This window comes from Zeus faber (genome assembly GCF_960531495.2).
Source record: "Zeus faber genome assembly, chromosome: 6".
NCBI classification, from domain to species: domain Eukaryota; kingdom Metazoa; phylum Chordata; class Actinopteri; order Zeiformes; family Zeidae; genus Zeus; species Zeus faber.
Window position 1 is genome coordinate 5,111,238 of NC_137201.1, and position 23,367 is coordinate 5,134,604.

The 23,367-nt window shown below is 43.4% G+C and overlaps 2 protein-coding genes across 3 annotated transcripts in view; both read right to left on the reverse strand.

The window, feature by feature from the left end:
* The window catches only part of spire2 (spire-type actin nucleation factor 2), a gene marked incomplete at both ends in the record, with an annotated part of 30,349 nt that extends 24,846 nt beyond the window's left edge, over positions 1 to 5,503 (reverse strand). Inside the window, 2 exons of the mRNA XM_080002353.1 lie at positions 733 to 773; positions 5,203 to 5,503. Of these exons, the coding sequence (XP_079858479.1) occupies positions 733 to 773; positions 5,203 to 5,503 (342 nt within the window). The remainder of the gene's footprint in view (positions 1 to 732; positions 774 to 5,202) is intronic.
* Positions 5,504 to 6,960: 1,457 nt separating this feature from the next.
* On the reverse strand, positions 6,961 to 18,974 carry chst6 (carbohydrate sulfotransferase 6). 2 transcript variants are annotated; one of them, XM_080002398.1, is made up of 2 exons: positions 18,851 to 18,974; positions 6,961 to 10,629 (listed from the first exon to the last, which is right to left on the reverse strand). In XM_080002398.1, exon 2 carries the CDS (start codon positions 10,476 to 10,478, stop codon positions 9,282 to 9,284), a length of 1,197 nt encoding a protein of 398 aa, XP_079858524.1. In that variant the 5' UTR covers positions 10,479 to 10,629; positions 18,851 to 18,974; the 3' UTR covers positions 6,961 to 9,281. The 2 variants fall into 2 exon arrangements, with proteins under 2 accessions (XP_079858524.1, XP_079858523.1); XM_080002397.1 differs by lacking the exon at positions 18,851 to 18,974 and adding an exon at positions 18,616 to 18,733.
* Between the last annotated feature and the right edge of the window lie 4,393 nt (positions 18,975 to 23,367).

A 23,367-nucleotide genomic window follows, 5' to 3' on the forward strand; every position in this document is an offset into this window, starting at 1 on the left:
CTTTGAAAATGCGGCTAATTTCGAAAAATGTAGTTTTCATGTAACATTACGCTGGCCAGAGAAAAACACATTGGCTGCCTGCGTCTACATTTTCCTGAACAGAGCCAACGGAACATATTTAGCTCGGAGACGGGACCTACTGGTTCGGAATTGCCACAGCATCTGACCCACTGAGAAGCCCCATGCAGCCAGAAGAGCAAAAAGGTCTCAACATGGTAATTCAAATAAAAATGAGAGTGAATTTTTTTTTTTGGTCATTTTTGTAAGTTTGCTAGACTTGGTAGGAACTGTTATGGGGTGTGAGAAAACTGCTGCAATTACAAAGATTAGGGAAGCCTCAAAGCACGCAAGCCATGAAGGAATGTCGGATGGCAACAGTGACAAGACAGTTATCCTGGAGCCTGTTGGCCAGGATCAGAGGATTGAGGAGAAAACAGAGAAAACAGAGTTGCACAACAACAAAGCAATGACAGCCTCTTAAGTAGCACACTTTGAAGTGCCAAATAATCACAAGAAAAATCCCCCCACAAAGTCTGACGGGAGCTACCTCAACAGGCGCCAGGTGACTAGTTTGGCAAACAAAAGCAGACGGTCCTTGCATGATTTAGTCCAACAAAACAACAGAAGCTTTGGCTTCCTTTTGGCCTTTAACCACAAATCAAATGTATCACAAACAACTAATTCCGTCTATGGAGCTTGTTTTGCTCCAAGCGTCAGTGTCAGATCTCTTACCTGGCGCTCAGCGAGGGCTGGAAGGACTCCATCCGTGTGAACTACAGAAGGGAAGCGAGAAGAAAACCAACAGTGTTTATCTTCTCACTTAAAAGATTAACTCTCAATCACAACAATCCCAATGACATCAATAAATCCGGCTAAAGCCACCGGGTTTATGACCAAAACGCTGACACCAATATTAAATCACATATACCAGTACTCTCGCTCTCCATATGTTGCATAGTTACAACTCAACACGTCCATTAACGTGCCACAGTACGTTGTGTACGTGGTTGTGTGTGTGTGTGTGTGTGTGTGTGTGTGTGTGTGTGTGTGTGTGTGTGTGCGCGTGTGTGTGTGTGTGTCAAATCAAAAAGGCTCCGGCTCCAAGCTCAGATGTCAGTAATCACACCCGCGGGGCCCGAAAACCCTCCATTCAGCAGCTCTGACTGCAGAGGAAAACGGACAGAGACAAGAAAAACGGAGGGGAAAGACACGCTGAACTGGAACAAAAGAGGGGCAGAAAAGGAATGTTTTAACGGGGAAAAAATAAGAGAGCAAGAGATTCGGTGGACAAACAAGAGGGACGGGAGGAGAGATGGGGGTGGGGACAGAGAGAGAGAGAGAGAGAGAGAGAGAGACCGATGGAGGAGGTGAAAGGTAGACATTCAAAGGGAACAGACTGAGAGCGGCCTTGTTCGCAGAGGGTGGTCAGTCACAGCTTCCTGTCCTGTCAGTAAGAAAGTGCTGAGAGCAGGGCTACACACACACACACACACACACACACACACACACACACACACACACACACACACTTCCCCCTGTATGGATTGTGAAACCGGAATAGATATTATCCAACTTTTTCCCCACTATCCTGTTAACCACTAAAACGAAAATAAATAAATAAATAAATAAAATATTAAAAATAAAAAAATCACACGCCACAAACATGTGGCACTGTGTTATTATTATGGCCTACGATTTTTTTGGGACGAACAAATCTTTTAAATGACTCAGGAGTCAAGAGACACCATGCGGGCCAGTTCAACTTTGACCTACAAACGGAAAATATTAACTGGGTACTAAATTAGAGTCCGAGGCAAAAAAAGCCATTTTGCACATGAGATGACTCTTGTGAGAATTCCACTCACAACTCAGAGCCCAACCGACTCTTCTGACTCTCGTTCATCGTTCACCGGAAGTCTATGAAACCAACTGAATCAAATGAATGAAGAGTCGGAAAATCGAAACGACTCTTTTTACTGACTCGTCAAGAACTGAATCGTCAAAGAAAAATGGAACCTCTCATCACTACCAATCGTTGTCACTTTCAGAGTGAAACTTGTTCTGATGAGCACAGAGCTGGTGTTCTGTCCGGAACTGATGAATTCGACGAATAAGTACCGTCTTACAGTTTTGATCATGCAACACAAGAGTTCATTTCCATTCCGCTAATGTGCCGTGGAAATGCTGCATTAGCCGACTTACCTTGCATTATGTTTAATCTTTAACATGAAAATACACTGTCAGTTGGCGTATCATTTCGTGAAAAAAGTCACCGGAATGGGGACGTCAAAGTCTTGGAAATGCACATGTTCCTCTGGGAGAACGGACCCCGAGAACCCCCTGCACCAAGGTTTGGAAAAACTCTTGGATTATGTTTGAGGTCTGAAGGTATAAAGTAAGAAAGTATGAATGGAGACTGCACTAGCAACTGACACCACAGAAGACAGTTAACAGACCTCACCCCCTCCTTCCCTCCCGCCTTCCATCTGGACAGAGGTGAGGAAGTTTCCTGATTCATATGTCCTAAAAGGGCCGTGACAACAATACAAGCTCCTTCCTGAAACCTGCCCGGCAGGTTGGAAGAATGGAGGAGTCGCGTATCCGCACGGAACGCCGCTTCCCACGGATACTGGCTTGTAAAGAAGTCAAAAAGCAAGGGGGGGTGGGGGGCTTCCAATGAGATGCTTTGTGCGACATTTAAGAGGGGAGTTTTAAACAGCCTGGTAAAAAGTGACTGTTCCAAACTTATTTCATGGAGGATTTGGGGATAACCTGGTAACGCAGAGACGGCGTCAGCTGGGTCTAATTCACTACGGTTTTTGCTCTGAGCTCTGAAGACCCCCAAACAGTCACTGCAAAGCCGGGGCAGACCGAGCCGGTGAAGACGTAGAGGGAAAAACAGAAAGAATGAAAAACAAGGGAGAGAAGCTGGAAAGTCCATCCATCCCTCCCCGTGCGCCAGGACCATCCACACTTTCGAGAGGGTGCTGTAATTCTAGAATGTTGCACCTCGACCCTCCTCATATCATCCTTGGTCACGTGTGGGGAATAACCATGACCTCACTCTTTTACCCTTGCCCCACATCTGCTTATCTCATAGCAGATTACGATGAAAACCTGACACTCGCTGGCTTTTTCGGGGGCTTGTACAGAAGCAACTTCGGGGGGAGGTGAGAGCGAATGAATAGTGACTAGAGCGGCTCGAGCGAATGAAGTCAGTTTTTTTACGACACATTCAGGGACAAAACAATATCCATTAGCACTACTTGGTCATGCAGACGTTAACGCAAAGCCCGAAAGCACTTTGGTTGTTTCAAAGGCCGTCTTAACTGGGATTTTAGGCAGCGTCCCAAATAGTGTCTGACCAGCGTCTCCTCAATTTCACTTGAGGACAAAAGGTCGACGGAGGGCGGCAGAAACTCAAAAGCCGTGCGATTTGAGCCCAATTCGCTGCCCCTCATACCCGGATGGAAAAATCTAGATGAACACGCCATGGAGGCAAAGACGTTGAAGGTCGGTTGTTTATCCATTTTATTATACTCTCTTATCTGTGCTTCTCAATCTTTTTTTCTGCTACTGCACACTTTATTACAATGAAATAATCCCACGGCACACCACTATCCTTTTATCCTCTAAAAACACCAGAAGCATGTAGAGCTGTGCTTATAATTATGGCCTACTAGTAGTGATGTAAGACTTGGGAACAATTTGTTCGTAGTGAACAACTCCTTAAAATGACCCCGGAGTCAGTGTTGAGCGAGTCAACACACAAACTGAAATAAATCACTGAGGATAAAATTTAAGTTAATACATTTGGCGTGACTCAAATTGAATGTGATTGATTTACTCTTTGCATTCCTTCAATGTAAATGATTTTGACCAAATTAAATGATTCCTGTGAGAATTCCATTCACAATTCAGAGCCAGACTGACTCTTCTGATTCTTGTTCAACATTCAGAAAGTCCTCCCCCACTCACCGTGCATGAAACCAACTGAATCAAACACACAAATGTCGGAATATCAAAAAAAAGAGTCAAACCTTCCATCACCACGAAGAGTCATCACTTTCGGAGCAAAACTGGTTGTGCTGGAGCTGCTATTCTGTTTGGAACTGATGAATTAGATGAATTGGTGCAGCCTTGCAATTTTGATCTTGCAACACAAGAGGTCATTTCTCTCGCAACACAGCGTTGTAGATAGAGAAGTGACATTGGCATTGTGTTTTGGGAGTCGGAGGCTAAAGTTCCATACTCGTCACATTAATAATGTTAGTAGGAATCTCTATAGGAGACAGAAGTAAAAAAAAAGACAAACAAGTATTGCCTGCGTCTGAATTAAGATTATGACCAGAGGCCATGGAACAAACCAAACACCATTAGGACTAATTATACCTTTGACGGGAGCTTTAATCCAAGTCCTGTCAGCCATGAAACATTTGAATTTGTTATGTTCTAAATCACTCACTCGGGGAAAGGTTACGGTGACACTTGTTCCCCACTGGCCCGTGGGGAAGTCACTCGACACTCCGCAGGCATTCTTTTTGTAAAGGCAGCAAATGAAAAGTACTCATGATCTGGCGTGACTAACTTTTCCTCGACTCGAGGATGGGGAACTTGGGAGAGAGTGTGCTCACTGAATAATTAATCATTCACCGGCATAATCCAAGTCACCCCTGTTGGCAGGAAGGAGTGCGACAAAACCGTCAATGGGAATTCACAATCACAATCAAAACACTGTGGCCTTCGAGTGGGTGGAACTCAAGCCCTCGTCCGAGGCTGTGAAAAGTATCAACTGGACCGGTGATTTGCAACCTTTTTCCATATAAAGGACCCTTAATTTGACATTGCATTAGGGCCACGGACCCCGTTTGATAAGACTTAGTCACTGGTCCCCGATCGGACAAGATTTTTTATTGTTTGATATGATTTGGTCCAACATTCCATACCTCTCTAGAGTATGGTTTGGGAGATTACAGTGAAACCAGGACCAAAACAAGTCATTATTCTTTAATGGTGCTGATGTCCTGAAATCAATTAAATAACGGTGAAGTTAAACTATTAATCATCTTGCAGGGGACCCCCTGGAAGCTCTGGATGGACCGCTGGGGACCCCACGTTGAGCACCACAAGCAAACGGTTTAAACGGGACAGTTACAAAGTAAGTTGGCGGAGGTGGGGGTTGCAGCATAACAGAGACAGCACTCCTACCGGTGCGCCGTAGGGCCACAGTGCCGTCCCTGCGGAGGAGGATGGAGGACGGGTCCTGCACGCAGTGCCTGGCGCCGTCCGGCGGGCGGGGCGCCCTCAGCCCTCCGCAGCACTGGTAGCACACCGCCCAAGCCTGCTCCTCGTTGATGGGCTGCTCGTAGGACTTCAGCACCTCCTCCAGGGACAGCTCCCGCCGGGGGTCGACTAGGGGGTCCTGCGCGTCTCCGCGGTCCGCGGGCGGAGCGGCGGGAGGCACCCCGGAGGCGCCTCGGTTTGTCGCGGTCGATCTGGCCATGGTCGCGGGATTCCGCGGAAGCCATTCTTCACGCCATGACGTGAGAGGCTCCTCCGTTTCGGCCCGCTCCTCTCTTTCCTCGCAAGTCGCTGCACCGCGGCTCCACCGCAGTGCAGCGGCTCCCGGTTAGCGTCACACCCAGCGAGTGAAGGTGAACTCTGATCTGCCGGGTGGCCAATCAGCGGGAGGAGGAGGAGGAAGGAAGGAAGGGGGGGGAGGCGGAGGAGGAGGAGGAGGAGGAAGGAAGGAAGGAAGGAAGGAAGGAAGGGGGGGGGAGGCGGAGGAGGAGGAGGAGGAGGAGGGGAGGGCGGGTGGAAGAAGAGGAGGAGGGGGTGGAGGAGGAGGAGGAGGAGGAGGAGGAGGAGGAAGGAAGGAAGGAAGGAAGGGGGGGAGGCGGAGGAGGAGGAGGAGGAGGAGGAGCAGGAGGAGGAGGGGTGGGGGTGGGTGAATCTTTTTTGCTGTGGAGCAGCGGAGCGGAAGTGGAAAACCTGTTGAAAAAATATAATGACATCATTCACTATTGCACGTGGCGTGACGTAATAATATAATAATAATAATCATAATAATCACAATAGGAAGAATAAGAATAATGACATATTAGTTGACGATTTATTTCGCTATTTAATTCTTTTTTGTATAATAATAGTAGCATGACATACAACTTGAATAACTTATAATAATAACTATAATAATATGATAACTCATAAACTCATGTCTACCTACCTGCAAATGTGGGTAGACATGTATTGTTCCGTCAGCCCAACTGATGGAAAGGCACTTCATTTACCTTCTATTCACATTTCTTAATTCACATGCCACTTTAAATGCACATATCTGTATATACATAGGCATATTCCTTCAACCTATTCCATTTTATTTCAATTTATTTTTTATTGTATTTTATTCTATATATTTTTTTTATCTTATTCTATAAGTATTCCACTTACTGTATTACGTTTTAGGAGTCAGTTAGTCGGTCTATTAGAAAGGAATTTTCTACTTTTTATTTTATTTTATTTTTGTACTTTTTCCTAGGACTTATTGTGTGCTATCACCGGGTGCGTTGCATTACATTTCACTGCATATATGTATGGAAGTATGTATATGTATGTGACAAATAAAAATCTTGAATCTTGAATCTAACATCGGTTCAAAATATGCTCAATTAACTGCGATCAGGTGATTATTTTATAATTGCGAAAGCACCGTTTGTTAGTTACAGCTGATTCGAGCGGATGCCTTACTGAGGACGCTATATATTCCTCATAGCCCATAGGTGGCGCTGTCGTTTTACTGAGTTACTTCTAACGATTGAGATGAGGCGTCTTCTTGATGGAAACTTTGGAACTTTTTGTTTAATTCAACACATAGAAAAGTACAGTAAATTATATTTCATACACATTTCAGGTTTGATATAGTCACCCAAAGAAACTCAGACACGGGAGTTAGATATAACTTTAAAGTAAGTATTTATTACGATATCCATCTAAAGATCACACGTACCATAAAGTCTCTGTAAAATAAATCATTTAGTCTTAAGATAAATACATGAGGAAACTGGCTAGTGCGTCAGAAAAGAGCCATGGTCAGGCACTGACACCGTCATTAAAACATCATCATCATCGTCACGTAGCATGTAGGAACGGTCAGATAAAGGGACGTCAACAAATCTCAACAAAATTCACATTAAAACAGGTAAACACATTGCTAGTTGTAAAGACATTTTACGGAACACTTTATGTCAAAGCCAGGTCAGCATACATAAGATATGTAAGAAGTCATTTATTGCTTCAAATGGAAAAGATCCCCCAATCAGTTTTATTTCTGTATGTTTTTGCATTTAATTTTAAAATCGAAAGTTAAAGTCCGGCCTTATTCTTGGTTGTGGATGACCAAAGGGTCAAAAACTAAAAAAACAACAACTATTACTAAAACAACTATTACTATTATTAATTCTGCATCACATTTCCCACATATCTTGTCCCGATTATAAATTAAAAACAAAAATACAAAGAATTGCCATTAGGTGGCGTTATCACACTACCTGTAGGCTTTCTTCTTGAGTGGCTGGACAATGCCTTCGAGTAACTCAGAGGGTGGAGTACCAGTCATGTGGAGTGCAGTATTAAACCACTGTCTTGATCCATGAAGAATCCATATAACATTTCACGACCATACATCAACAACACACACACACACACACACACACACACACACACACACACACACACACACACACACACACACACACACACACACCGCTACCTAAGACAAAAAAAAGGTACAGACATGCAAAAAAGACCTTGAGCTTTTATCCACAGTGTGTAGGATGTGCTGTGTGCTAGCAGTCCACACAGCAGCTCTCTTAACACCTTATTTAAACTTCATATTGTCACTGAATGTCAGCCATTTTTATTTCCATGATTTCACTTCACAAGGCCCTTCAGTTAAATTTGGTATTTTTTGAATTATTTTTACTATATTATTATTATTATTATTATTATTATTATTATTTAACATAACAGCTACCTTTGATAACCCTTCGAGAAACAACACCTAAGTCCTGTCACGTGTTTGCAAATCTCTGCTGCCTTGGACAGATGAGGCGGTGGAGCACCAGGGGCTGCTGAGCACTGATCTGACCCTGCACTCTCAGGACAGGGAAAATTAACATTGCGTGTCCCTCACACATTCAATTTGAGGGTTGTGTTATACCAAGCTCTTGTCATTGACCTACGTTGCTGGATTACCTAAGCTACAAACCGCAGAAGGGGGAAGTTTGTGTACCGGTGCGACTGCATGGCAGTTCATTTGTTATTGCTCGACATTCTGTAAAATGTCATTGGCTATGTTCAGCTTGTAATTCTCAAATAACCCAACTGCTCCTATCGCTTACCCATGAAACACTTAAGTCTCAAAACATTTGAGACTTTCATTTTAGTACAGAGGAAATTAAAATAACATCACATTTACTCACCGAGTAAATGAAACAAAACCTGTAAACAAACACAGGGATAAATATGGTCCAGACAGAAAGCCAAACCATTCCCATGAACATATTTTGACTTCTCAATGACTACTAGCAATCAATCTCCAAGTTTGTCCGCCAGAAATTTCATAAATCACATTAAAGTGTTATTTTTACACAACACAGCCCAAAGGTGTCAAGATAGGATCAAAGCTCTTGTTAAGTTTTCGGGTGAACTGTTGATCCTACTTCCTGACCTCCATAAAATCCATACAGGATAACTTTGTGTTTACTGTGTAAATAACATTTATATTTAAATACAATTTGAAAACAAATCAATCAAAATTACATCAGTAACGACTTCTCTACTCCTTCCGTTGGCCAAATAAAATACCCCCTCAGTTCCATGGTATTATTTCTCACTACTGTACTATCCAGTACACTGACACACACAATGAGAATGAGTTATTTTGCAGTTGGTTGCAATACTTACAGCGGATATCTCAATCCTCCTCAATGGAAGGATGAGCACTGGTCAAAAGCAAGTGGCAATGGAGGCAACTGGCCAGGGTTAAATTTGAAGTAAACCAACAGGCTAAGGTGAGACTCCATTTTACTATTATCACTTGTGACCATACGAGACGGACAGAGTTTATGTCTGAATCATTGCATCAATTCCCTGGACATCACAACGTATCCTTCTTTCAATGGAAGCAGATTGGCAAAAAATTGCATTTTCTCTTACGGTCAGAAAAGACTGTAGAGAATGCAGCCTTGATAATCTTGTCTCTGTAATCAGTTTGTACCGCTCTACATATGATTTGTATGCTCTGTCTTGGCAGGGAGCCAGCTGAATTGATACCGTTCTTTAGGCACAAGGAGGTCTACGTCTACTGTCTTCTGCTCTTTGTCGCTGCCAACCGTCCTGTACCCTAGCAGTGACATGGCACCTTTACACACCTCCTGGATGCGCCGCACCTTGTCGTAGGGCAATGTTGTCCGCCATGCCTGGGAGACATCGGCAGCATTCCGTGAAGTGATTTGGAAGGCGTCCTTCTTTGAGCCTTTGCCCTTCCCGTGGGTCACCTTGTAGATCCACTCCTCCAGCGGTTCGGTCATCTGCAGACCCACAAAGTTGTACATGGCGTCAATCTCCTTTAGTGGGTTGCGGACCACATCCTCGTAGCGCACAATCTTGTAGCGGCCCCTGAGGAAGTCGGGTGGCTTCAAGGTGGCGCGCTCGTTGATGCGCACGTGGCTGCGGCAGATCTCCTGCATGACTCGGTACTGCGCCTCCACTGCCGGGACATTGGCCTGCTCCAGGACGACGGCGTTGTCCTTTACGAAAGCTTTGGCGGACTGCTCCCTGGACCGCATCACAGCCCGCGGGTCTCGCACCAGGTGGATGATTCGGAGGTCCATCGTAGGGTCCTGAAGAAGTGGATAGAGGGACTCCAGCTCGAAAAAGCGCACCTCCTTCAGCACCACATGGCTGTATGTGCGGCAGGCCTCTTCGGCCCTGAGAAGGCCCATGGAATCGCAAAGCCGCAAGCACTCGGACTGGTTGCTGAAGCGGCCCCGTGGCGTGAGCGAGCAGGCTGGCGGGGAGCAGAGGCCCCGGCTGTGGCTCCACATGAACAAGGAGGACACGTTTTGCTGCTCGGGCAGGTAGGCCTCCACCCCGGACATGTCACACTGGAACACACTCCGAATCAGGTCCCTCACGGCCATCCTGAGCACACGCGCTCCAGGCGCCTGCAGTTTGTCCCAGACATGCCAGGCAGGCTCCATGAGGTAAAAGACAGACGGATGCTGGCTAAACACTTGGCCCAAAAAAGATGAGCCCGAACGCCATGACGACAGCAGCAGAACATGGACCTTTCCCTGGGATGGGGAGGGTCCACAGGGGTTGGGCTGGATGTACCAGCCGCAGAGCAGCACCACCACGGCTCCGTGCAGAAATACTAGTAGAACCAAGGTGGGAGGGCCCAGTCTGCAGCGAGGCATGGTGTTGGCCCTGGGTTCAGACCGTTCTTCTCACAGTTCTTTAGGAACAAGTCGCAGTGGAATCGCTGGTACTGGTTTCCTTCCTCTCTGCTGCAGTGGTTTGATCCGCCTCTCTCTCGCTCTCACTCTCTCTGTAGCTCTGGGGTCTCACCTGCAGGACAGAAGATATAGGACAGATAGTTAAGCAAAGGGGAAGAGAGAAAAATACCAAAATGTGTATGTTACTGTAGGTAGTTATTCGAGGAATAATACACCACTTCAGTGGACCTAGTGGGGTGCTATGTTCAAGGCCAGTCAGGGGTGTGCAGGCATAACACAGCCAGTCATTACGTGTTGTATCAGTATTCTCCAAAAGCTTTTTCAAAAACTCTGCTACAAATTGCCTCGAAATCTATAAGTTATTTTCTTCCAAAGGTGGAAGATCCCTAACTGTGTGGCGACTGTGGTTTTCCATATTCTTCAACACTATCAACTTCTCTCAGACCACATATGCACACACTTAAAAGACTTGGTAGTCATCACACACTGCCTCGAGGAGCTCTCTCTCCCGATATGACGTACACTTTGGTCTGAACAACTACAAACGCTGCTCCCTGCTTGTGTCACGATGCTGTCTGGTGAACCCAAGTGCAGGACACACGGAGACTCACGCAGGAAATGCTCAAACAAGGTTGATTTGGCTGACTTAAAACTTAAAACATAGCAGGGCATACAGGCAACAGCACGTACAGCAAAGATTACGACCGACCAGGAGTAACTGGGGAAGACAAACTAAATACACTTGGGTAATGACGAGACAAGACACAGCTGAGGGGAAAAAACATGAGGACATCCGCTGGACAAACAAGGGAAGACAAGACCTGGAGGAAACAGATAGAGAGAGCAGCAGCTAGAGAGAGAGAGAGAGAGAGAGAGAGAGCGAGAGAGAGAGAGAGAGAGAGAGAAGGAACTCAGGGAGACAAACAAGGGAACACACAGGACCTGGAAGAAACAGAGAGAGAGGCAGCTAGAGAGAGAGACAGAGTGAACACAGGGAGATAGCAGGGCGGGTGGAACACAAGACTACAAACACTAGGGAGGAGAAGGATAAGGTACAGAATAAACTTTGTCAAACACAGGGCAAAATGATGACAGCTTGTAACAACTATGCCTGTAAGCGTACTGTGCTTTCGGTTGTCTTCAGCAAAATTGTGTGACAATGACATTCCAGATACCCAATTCTGTTCCCTGCAATTCATGGCATGAACATCCAAGTGCACATTTATTATTGTTGGAAGACATTAGTTTAAGCTGAGAAGGGATAGCATTTGCAAATAAATAACATAAAAGCGGGAAGGGTGAAGGCGGGGGTGGCAGAAAAATGGCAAAATAGATGAGTCATCCAACCCAGCTGCTGGACACTCTTTGAAATGTCAGGGCAACAGCGTGTGCACTATTTTCTCACAATATCCCTGTGACTTCCTTTTTGGGGGAACAAAGTCCGGGTTACAAACAGACACACTCGCCCCTCGCGGAAGATGAGTGACATGAAAGTGCGACAAATCCCTTATTCCTAAAGCATGTTGATCACATTTTAAGGACGCATATGTGGTTCATTAAAAAAAAAACTAGCTCTAATTTGAATACTGTCTTTTTCTTTTTCACACACACACACACACACACACACACACACACACACACACACACACACACACACACACACACACACACACACACACACACACAGGAGACCAGCTAGGTGGGAGGTTAGGGACTGTTTCCTTCTGGGAGGAAGGGGCGGAGGTGCCACAATGTGGATGACTGCTTATTGAACAAGCCCTAACACGCTGCCCCCTTCCGGGCAGAAACCAATAGACGTTGTGACAGCTTCTCTCTTCCTGCTTCCATATTTCACACACACACACACACACACACACACACACACACACACACACACACACACACACACACACACACACACACACACACACACACACACAGTCATGTTTGAAAAAAGATGAATAAAAACACTACCCAGTTCACCAAAATGTACAATGTAAACAACTTAAGCCCAAATATTGCAGAACAGATCAAGAATGTGCAAATAGAAAGACTTACTGGGAAATTGTGTTCAAACATCCAAAATTATACAGACATATGAAGGTATACAAAAGCTATGTCAGTGTAGGAATGGCTGTTATGTTATACTCTTTGTAAGAACCATTTCAGACTATAATGCACTGCAGTAGTCACAGACACAAGCAAGGAGACTCTTCTAAATTGTTAATAATTTGACCTTTTCAGTCACTGGTGCACTATGATATAAAATCCTTTGTCATAAGGCACAAGGCAAAAAAACATCTTTATAGAGTTGTTTTATTTCAAAATGGCATATTTGATGTGAAAGATTATACTTAAATGATGTAGGTCAGGGTCATTGTTTTCCTTTGTTTTCATTGTTGGTGGCTTAGCAATTGCCTGTTTAATTAGATCAAACTATTTTTTTTTGACATACAGTGTAACGATTATGTATACGCAGGGGTGTGCGAGATGACGATATTAGATTGTGAACAATTGAAATGTCTCCACGATCTGCCCTGACAGAGAGATCGTTAGTATTGTGCTACAGTGCACATTCTATCAGCTGCAATTCTATGGCTCATACACACATCCAAAGCTGGGGGCGCACAGGGCATTTTTTGTTTCGTTCAATTAGTGAACAGAAATAACAATTATAATCTAAAATGAAATTCGCTGTTTCTTTTTGTATTGTTTGGAGAACTGGGGAACGTGAATGCCGAGAAAGTGATGGGTTGGGTGCAAACGAGTGGGCTCTGTCGGCATTTTTTTGTAAATGAATACAAGACAGAATAATAAGATGATCCTATAAATGTATTTGTTAAATACGATCCAGAAACGTCTCACTTTGGTAATAACATTAAGAGCCAAGCATGGTGAGAATTTGTATGTTGTGGCGGTCCTTCTATTTAAGGCAGCGCCTCTATTTTTGTTATTTTTTAATCAGATTTAAAATGTGTCCAAAATAGGCAAATAAACAATTTATTGTCATAGTGCCGATTGGGAGGGGCAGAACTCCTGGAGAGACAGACTCCCCCGTCTGGCATCTGATGGTAAACTACCCAAACTTTGAGAAGTTGATGTGTTATTTCACAATTCCTTGCCTTGGTGTTGTTGGACAAAAGGAGAACGACTGCTGTCTACGGGTCTGAGGAACAGCTTCGCTGTACCGTCCTTGCTGATCTTCTCTTCGATCTTCCTTAGTCTCCCATCGATGCTGGGAAAGGGTTTTATAACAAGGCCAAGAGGCTAGACGTTCCTCTTGGCTCGGTTGTCCCACAGCAGGACAACATCCCCTTCCTGTTTGGCCTTTCGCTTCTCCAGATGCGGCGTCACTGCAGGTCGCGTTCCCGTTTCCACCGTTCCCAGAAGGTGTTCTCTAGATTTGTCGTCGCTGACGTCTGAAGAGGTCACTCTGATTGAACTGGCCTGGAGGTAACGGAGGTGTACCGACCTGGGTAAGCAGAGTAGCTGGAATGACAATGGCTGGGTGTTCTGGGTTTGTGGAGACCGATGTTAATGGCCTGGAATTAACTATAGTTGTGACTTCTGCCATGAATGACGTCAGGACCTCATGGGTTAGTTTTGCGGTTCGATGTTTGAGAAGCATGGCATCCAACATGCGGCACGTGACTCCTATAATCCGCTCCCACCTGCCGCCCATATGCTTATCATGAGAGCCGGCGGAGTATCTTGAGCTCTCTGCAAGCCCCCACAAAGTTGGTTCCACAAACTGACCCGAACTGTTTCACAGGGCCTCTGAAGAATCATCTGAGAGGGTTAATGAAACTAGAGGTGTCCAGCACTTCGATATGTATTGCACATGAGCTTGCGCATGTGAAGATGACTGCCCACCACTTGTTCGCCTGGCCTCATGTTCTTTGTGCAGTAACAGACCAAAGGCAAAGCACATCTAGGCCTGTGTATGTGACGGGAGTGTCTGTGCTTAGGCGATCAGCAGGCAGGTCTGCCACCTTCTGCTCTCCTGTTTTGCCACGTAGTTTGCAACAGGTCACACAATTGTAGATTGCGCTGCAGATGGATCGCTTTCTCCCGGACTAACACCACACGTCCTTCTATCCGCCTCATTATTGCCCTTGAGGTAGCAGAATCTTTTCACACAATCTTTTCACTGCAGATTGGAGATATTGTCATTTAACTTGGTGATGTAATAAGGTGATGTATATGAAATAAAATGTGAAGACAAAATATACAATGTAAACATTTATCTTGCAAGGTTTTAAAGGTACAATATTTAACTTTTCTGCATTAAAATTTCTAAAAAAGACTAGACCTATGTCATATATTTTGTTGAGATATGTACTTACATTATCCCAAATGTTTCCAACAATTTTCAAACCCAGAGAAATAATTCCATAATTCTAATATAGGTAACTGTCTGTTTTATTCGGTCGCCCGTCAATGGTGTCATATCCCCTTTACCCCCTATACTTGCTATAAGTTCCGGGGCAACACGGGGAACACCCGATAATATGCCAGAGTGAGGACGGGACTCGAGGAAGTAGCTAATGTTAGCTAGCCACTGTATTGTACTATTGTTTGTATTGATTGACTATAACTCTACTATTACTCTAATAACCATTGTTTGATGGAGCACGATTATTTATTGCTGTTTGCTGCAGGTTGTGTCACAGAAGCTGTCCCAGTAAAGCGCAAACGTACAGGTGGAGACAACAACTTCTATGCAAGCTACTTCATGATGTCATCAAACTCTTGTCTTTTGTAATTGTTTTGATTGATAGACCCCTAGCAGCAGAAATGACATATTGCACATTTAGAGCAACACTCCAAATGATAAACAAGGTTTTTATAGCGTTTTTAATCTTGTCAGTTTGATAAGACACCAGCAATTATCTTATTGCTTACAATTTCATTTGAAGTTTATCACACTTCACTGATAATATTATTCAGTCAAAATGTTGTATGTTTCAAAATGAATTGATCCACTTCATATCATGAATTACAGTTCCATGATGTTCCATAATGCCTTTTCCCTTTTACATTACAATAAAACACAATTAAAAAGCTGATTTCAATACTTCAAAAAGTTCAGTGCCTCTCACTTCATATTTATTATGTTTTAGTACATATTAAAAATAGTGACTCAAATTTGAGTCACAAGACTCTATGTGACTGTCTGTGTAAAGCGACCTTGGGTCTCTTGAAAGCCACTATATAAATTAAAACCATTATTGTTTTTATCCGATTGTTTTTGCTCAAATTTTTATTATTAATCTTCTTGGCATTTTTTTGGCAAGTGTCTGCAACACGACAATTGCCGAACTCATGGACATCTTTTGATGCAAGTTTTATCCACATTGATCTGCCTTTGTAGCAGGAATTAGTGAAAAACCTATTGCAAATTTACCAGAAGTTGAAGAACGTTGGCGTATCCTTTGTGGGCGCTTTGTGACATCATGAACCAATATTATATAAGTCAGGTTCTCTGGGTGCACATTTACATTCGGAGAATGGCGCTGTGTAGACCTGGTTGCTTCGCGTAGAAGTTACGCTTGCTAAGAGACAAGCGAGATAGACCGGAAGAGCCGATGCGACATTCAATGTAAACTTGGAAAATTGTAACTCATGCTGCGTTTCACAGAACCCAGAAAACGAATATGTACCTAAAACGACTAAACGACCCTGTGTATTGCTGCCTGCAGTTATACTTATATACTATACTTATTATATTTGTTGTGGAGACACTCATTTATGATGATTCAATGTTGAATCTCACAGTGTGTCATTCAGTATTACAATGTCACAGACGGTGTAGTGCAGTTTTTTTTGTATGTAAAGGCCCTGTAAAGTAAATTCAGTGATTTGTTTCAAAACACATTATACATGTTAGAAAGTTATTGCTGCAAACATGTGAAAAGGCAAAACGACCTGAATCGTGGAGTTAAACTGTTTCTCACCATTTTTGTGTTCCAGATTTTTTTAAATCATGACTCGATGACGTAGAGCAGTCATACATGGCATGTCCCCTCCCCTAACACTATATAAGAGTCGAGCGCATTAGCGTGGTTCTCCCGCTCAAAGATGAGTTACTACAGCCTACACTAGTTTGCTATCTAGCTATGGTGCCTTTGTCCCGCAAATGCATCTTTGCGATATTTGTTGCTCCCCCGCAACAAATATCGCTTTTTCTCATGTTCCTTTTTTAACATTTCCATTTCCATTTTGTCATTTAGCAGACGCTTTTATCCAAAGCGACTTACAATTATTCAAACACCGACGGACGCAGCCATCAGGAGCAATGAGGGGTTAAGTGTCTTGCTCAAGGACACTACAGCATGCTAGCAGGAGGAGCCTGGGATCGAACCAGCAACCTTTAGATTACTAGACGACCAGTAATCTAAAGGTTGCTGGTTCGATCCCAGGCTCCTCCTGCTAGCATGCATAACTTCAGAACAAAAATAAAAACAACGAATAACAGCCCATCGTTGTTTTTCTGATTTTGGATTTGTATATGGATGTATTGGACTAGAGGTATTTGACACTTTTTTGTGGCACGGTGGCGCAGTGCATTGCACTGCTGCCTCACAGCAAGAAGTTCCTGGGTTCGATTCCCGCCTGGGGCGCTGTTGGCACCGTGCTCCGGCGGGTTATCTCCCAAATAGGAGCCTTTCTGTGTGGAGTTTGCATGTTCTCCCCGTGCTCACATGGGGTTTCCTCCACCTCACGTCAGTAAGGACCCACCACCAAAAACATGCACCCATCATCGTCTGACCAGCGATGGACACTTATCACCTGGTCCCCGGGCGCGTCCACGTATGCTGCCCACTGCTCCTGGCTGTGCCCCCGGAGGAAGGACAAGCCAGGATGGGTCAAAAGCAGAGGAGCCATTTCACCGGCCACCATTAAAGCATGTGCATGTGTGTGTGTGTGTGTGCAAGCATGTGTTGTGGAGTGTCGTGTGATGATTAAAGACTGTTTCTTTCTTTCTTGAGAGAGGCCGCACCCCTCCTGTGATTGGGCCTGGTTTCAGCATCTTCAGCGGACACACCCCCAGCATCTCAGAGCAGAGGGAAACTGCCTTTTCTTTTTCATGATTGTGAAACCTAATTTAATGTACTTTTAGTCTTTCTAATTTGGCTGGATGGTAAAAAACACAGTTTTCTGTGGGGTGACAAACTCGAACACATTTATTGTTGCTTTACAGGGACATTCAAATAAATACATTTTGTTTTGTGAAGTTGAGGATACAACAATAATCAATATGGCTTTACAGGAAAGCTCTTTTAGACATTTTCCAGCTTATTGTCCATGTCTAAGCATGATTTTTTGGGTGTTAAATACGAACAAATGAGCCCATGTCAGTAGAACAGCTAAATTATTGATATTGATTACAATGCAATTACATTTTTTTAAGCAGTGCATGACGGTGGGGGTCAACAGTTACTATCTATAAACTCAATAATGTTAATATGGTAAATAAACAAATTACATGAAAATCCATTACCATTAATGACATTATTTGTAGGAGAAATTATATAATTCATAATTAAAATGAATGGATTTCATTCTTGTGACAAAACTTTTTGAAACATATATGAAGCACTCTAATAATGATTAAAAAAAAAATCATTAGTTTGCATTTGTAACACATTTTGTTTCTCATTTTGAAATGTAGAAATCCTTATTCGTCACTTAATTGTTTGCATGTAAACCATTAATGCATGCAGTCTTGTATGACTTATACATGACACTATTTTCTCAATATTAAATCCTAGGAAAAACGCTTTTGATGGAGGATGGAGGCTCAAATGGGAGCATATTCAACTTGTTGGGTGTTTGGGTACTGGCACTGTACCCTATCTACAAGGTAACATTATCACATATAGTATACAGCCATAAATAAATAGGCAATATTCTGTAAAATCACCTGCATTGTGTTTGTGAACACAGAGAAAACAGGCTGGTGGGTAATGATAAAGAATAAGAAAAGTGTCGTTTGTATTTTCCTTTAAAAAAAAGAAAACACAAACATGTATAAGTGAAGTTAAAGCGTCGGAGAAATCGATCGGAAACACATTTCGGCGTTACACGGGCTTACCCTGTCGCTCTTCGGGTCGTTTTGCACGAATTTAGGTTGGAGAGAGAAAGGAAACGATACATCCACACGAGGCTGGTCCCAAGCAACAGGATCCGTTTGCTTTTCCGTCGGAACCCCCCCCCCAAAAAAAAACAAAAAACAAAAAAACAACCCACCACCATCACCACCCCGACACTACACCCGGGGCTGTAAAAGTTTAGGGTGGAGAGAGAGAGGGAGAGCTCGGCCACTTTACCCTACGGTCCGGTCCTTGCTGCCCGGGGCGCAGAGACGGGGCTCCGGGGCTCGGAATCGTCTCTTATCGGCGGCGCTGACGCTCCCTCCGGCTCCGGTGTCCGCTCCACTGTGCGCCAGGAAAGTTTTGGGACGTGGCCATTGGGGGCTACTGCAGTGAGTCGGGAGGGGATGGGTGGGTGTGTGTGTGTGTGTGTGTGTGTGTGTGTGTGTGTGTGTGTGTGTGTGTGTGTGTGTGTGCGTGTGTGCGTGCGTGCGTGTGTGCGTGTACGTGTGCGTGCGTGTGCGCGGTGGGGGCGGTAATAGTTGATGTACGAGTCAGTCAAGTAACAATAATAGCTGCAGGCAGCAAGCAGCAAACACGGGATCCAGCTTCGCCCCATTGGATCGGAATTACGGTTTTCCGAGGTCCGGTAAAACACACCATCTCTTCGTATACCTAACCCTATACCACCAATTACACATTTTCGACTACCCATAGAACAGTTTGTGCTGTCGCTCCTCTTTACATCAGCATTACCTCTAAAACAAGTTACAATTTTCCGAGTTCCCTTTGAACACAGCATTGGCTCACGTAATGACCCGGTGAGTCCTGGTGACACGCAGAATTACTACTTCACTTGGTGGTATGACTTTAAAAATGAGACCTAATGAGACACCTAAAAATGAGAAGGTGTCTGTCTACTACCTGTTAGTCCACAGAATCCTGCCTCACGGTGTCTCTGTGGAAGGAAATCACTCCCGGTGGAAATTCCCAACAACACAGTTCCATTCAAACTGATTAAACGCTGCTTTTTTCTCAGAGACTATTCATCAACTTTTTAAACTTTTGGGACTAAAATAAAACAGACACGGTTCGGACCCGTTGCTCTGTTGCTGCAACCAAACTCCATGTGTGAGGACACAAACAAGTATTATGTTTTGGACTGTTTCACACTCCCACAGTTTGTGTGGACTTACGTCTGGACCAATCAACGTACAGTTGCATCACTACATGTTGCCCTTCTGGTGTTCTGTTTCAATATCCCTGAAGAACGTTTTGTTTTAAGGATTACGATCGTTCCTGGATGATGCATGTGGATTCAAAGGGTTCCTCCAATGGTTCCTAGAAATTCCTGAAAAAAACGTCTTATTTGAACATTTATCGTTTCCGGGGTTTCGTAAAACGCAGCAGAGTTTCCTTTAAACGCAGCCCCGGCTCAAGCTGTCTGTCTGGATGTCGCACTCGCAAGTGGCTGGAGGAGAATGGGTTCCGAAAGACGAAGCTTGGACTTGTATAACTTTGGATGATGATGTCACAAAGTTCCTGAAAAGAATTAAATTACGATGAGTTTTTTACAAATTTCCGCTCGAAATATAGATCGACATTGATCAAACTCGAACAACAAGACGTCTGAAACATCCTGGTACTAACGAGACCTCAACTATATCTGTGCGTACTGCGGAAAAATGTTGAGAATAAAAACCATTTAAAATGGCTAGAAAGGATTATAAATAATAATAATAATAATAATAATAATAATAATAATAATAAACTTTATTTGTGTAGCACATTTCATATACAACATGAATTCCAAAGTGACTTATATGACTATAATTATAAAGAATTATAAAGAAAAAAATATATTCTTTATTAAACTTCTTCACAATATCTTCTAGAATTTGAACTGGATTGCATTTTACTCATCCAGGTTGAGCTGTTATAGCAGCAGGGATGAAGACATTAGTACTGGGTGCAAAATGCAACATTCATTTGTCAAAAGAGACTATTTCTAATCCAAATCAGTTAAAAGCGCATCCCCAGTGTTATCAACGTACCTCATGATTTAAAAGAAATAGGTAAACATCATACTCTGCTTTAGTGCTGGGTCATCACTTTCACACGATCACTCCTCAGTACTGTAAATGATCAATGATTTTCAATCATTATTTCTCTTGAATTATGGGTCTCGGCATTATCAGCCTCAAACTACTCTGAGCAATGTTCAAAACAGTTGAGGTCCTCTTTCAATAGAAAGTAGTTCAGGCAAGCGCATTTTGGGAAATATAGTAAATACACATTAGATCGAAAAAAACACTTTGTATAAACTATTTGGGATGTCAATTGGATCTTCTAGTACATTGAGCTGCCAATCAAACAGGCCTAAATATTGCAGTGATTGAAACAGGTCTTTTGTGAGTGGCCCATTGTAATGAAATATTACTGTTTAATGGTAAGATGTTACACGCAACAGATAACGTATGGACAGAGGAGGTAGAGGCATTGATGAGAACCCCTGAGACAGTCGATGAAGTTCAGAAAATGACATTTCACTGTCATGCATTTCACCGTATCACAATGTTACGACAACCAAAATGCCAGAGGATATCTAGTCTCATATCACCATATTGATATTATACTGATGTGTGCTTTCATTTCAATATTGAGAATCACATTTTATGATACTCCTATAATGTCATTCTTATCTTAATATTGAAATGAAAACATTTTAACAATTATTTATGCATCTGGTTATGATAGGAAATAAAGGGATGTTGTTTAAGGAGATATAGTAAAGGTCAGCCTGTCACTTCCATGTTTTTCTGCACTTTATATCACAATTTTAATGTTGTAATAATTACAAAAAAACAACAACACTTGGTGTCAAAGGATGCACCTGTTTCCTCTGGGACCTGGAAGTACAGCCGCTCTCGCTGTCGTTAGCTATGGAGCTAAATCAGCGTCATAGTGTTTTTTGTACTTGTGTAAAATGTCTTAAACTGCAGAAGAAAGAAAAGACTTAAGTAACTTAAAAAAAATCAATACTCCAATGCAAATCAAAAATGAAACCATATCATTATAACTGTACAATCAGAGAGCAGGTGGGCGGGGCTTTCTTGATGTCGCGCGGCGGTCCCTCCGTGCTCGTGATTCATCCAGCTTTCACTTGGACTCGTGCTCAGGCTCCGCCCGCTCTGATCGGACGATTGGGAAGATCTGCTAACCGACAATCATATTGCATTTGTATCCGTGATCACATTGATATCGTGTTATTATCATCCTTATTTTGCATCGCTTATATTCCCTGTTTTATTCCCTTTACTTTACCTTTTTGTTTTACACCGTACAAGCTGTGTCAGGCCCAAATGAAAACACGGAGCACAACATGACACAGTGACCTCTGGAATGGTTTATCCTGAGTGTCCGTGTACTGGGTGGTGCAGAAATAATACAGCCACAGCAAGTAGATAAAAAGTTCCAGGCTGCTGCAGCAACTACCAAAGTGATACTGTACTTAAATACCGAAAGCCTAAAAGTCAAAATGGGACAAGCTGCATTCAAAAACACAGATAAAAAGTGGTGCAACACATGCAGATGTTTGCGAGATTGGTGAGGGATTCTGTGAAAGCAGCGAGCAGATCCTCCATTTTTCCCCCTCCATTTGTTTCCCTCTATTGGGCCTGGCCACGTTTGGTGATTGTGATCGGAATACCAAGGGCACAGACGTTTCTCATATATACTCTATACCTCACAGAATTTTTCAGTTATTTTCATACTATTTGGCCATAATCAAAAAACCTTCTCTGAATGAGGATGTCTGTTGACTGAAATTGTAAATGTGGTATTGTGGTGGAACGATGACGTCGTCTCCGTCGAGGGCGTTTTAATGAAAAACGTCTGACTGAAGTAAAATGGCTGATTTAATGGAAATAATTAGCTAGTTCATGGCCCTCTTCCCGCATTGCATAAGACAAACACACCCTGTTAGCAACCGCACACGCACAAACATACACTACACACACACACACACACACACACACACTACACACACACACACACACACAGATCACTCCTTGGCATTCTGAGGGGGAAAAAGAAACCTTGTCCCCGCATAGTTTCTCTCTTTGCCAAGAATCTGCTCTGACCCTGTTTGTCCATGTTGGTGAACACAACACTCACTGGTTCTCTCTCTGCACATCCAAATTTAATTTAAACACACACACACACACACACACACACAGTATATATATATATATATATATATATACACACACACACACACACACACACACACACACACACACACACACACACACACACACAGGTACACCTCACTTAACGACAGAGTTCCAGGACCAGGTCGTTAAGCGAATTGGTCGATAAGCGAGGACCCGTGTTATTTCACGGTAAGGGGGCGTGGCCATAGCCAACGCTAGTGTAGTAAATACTGACAGACTGCGAGAACAAGACTGACAACAGTGATGAGATGAGTACAGCATATATAGTGTATATAGTATATATAGTGTATATAGTATAAAAAGGGTGATGTGCGATGAGATGCTTGATGCTGAGACGCCGCGAATGCAGCGGTATTGTACGCAGCGTACAATAAAGACTGGTCAGAGAGCTGGTTGTGAGGAGTACCTGTACGCACACACACACACACACACACAGACACATACACACACACATACACACACACACACACAACCCAATGCATTGTGGATCCGTGAAGGTCACTAGGAGGTACAAAATTG

What these genes read in the sequence shown, in the direction of transcription:
- chst6 (XM_080002398.1), bottom strand. Translation starts at nt 10,478, where the DNA reads ATGCCTCGCTGCAGACTGGGCCCTCCCACCTTGGTTCTACTAGTATTT.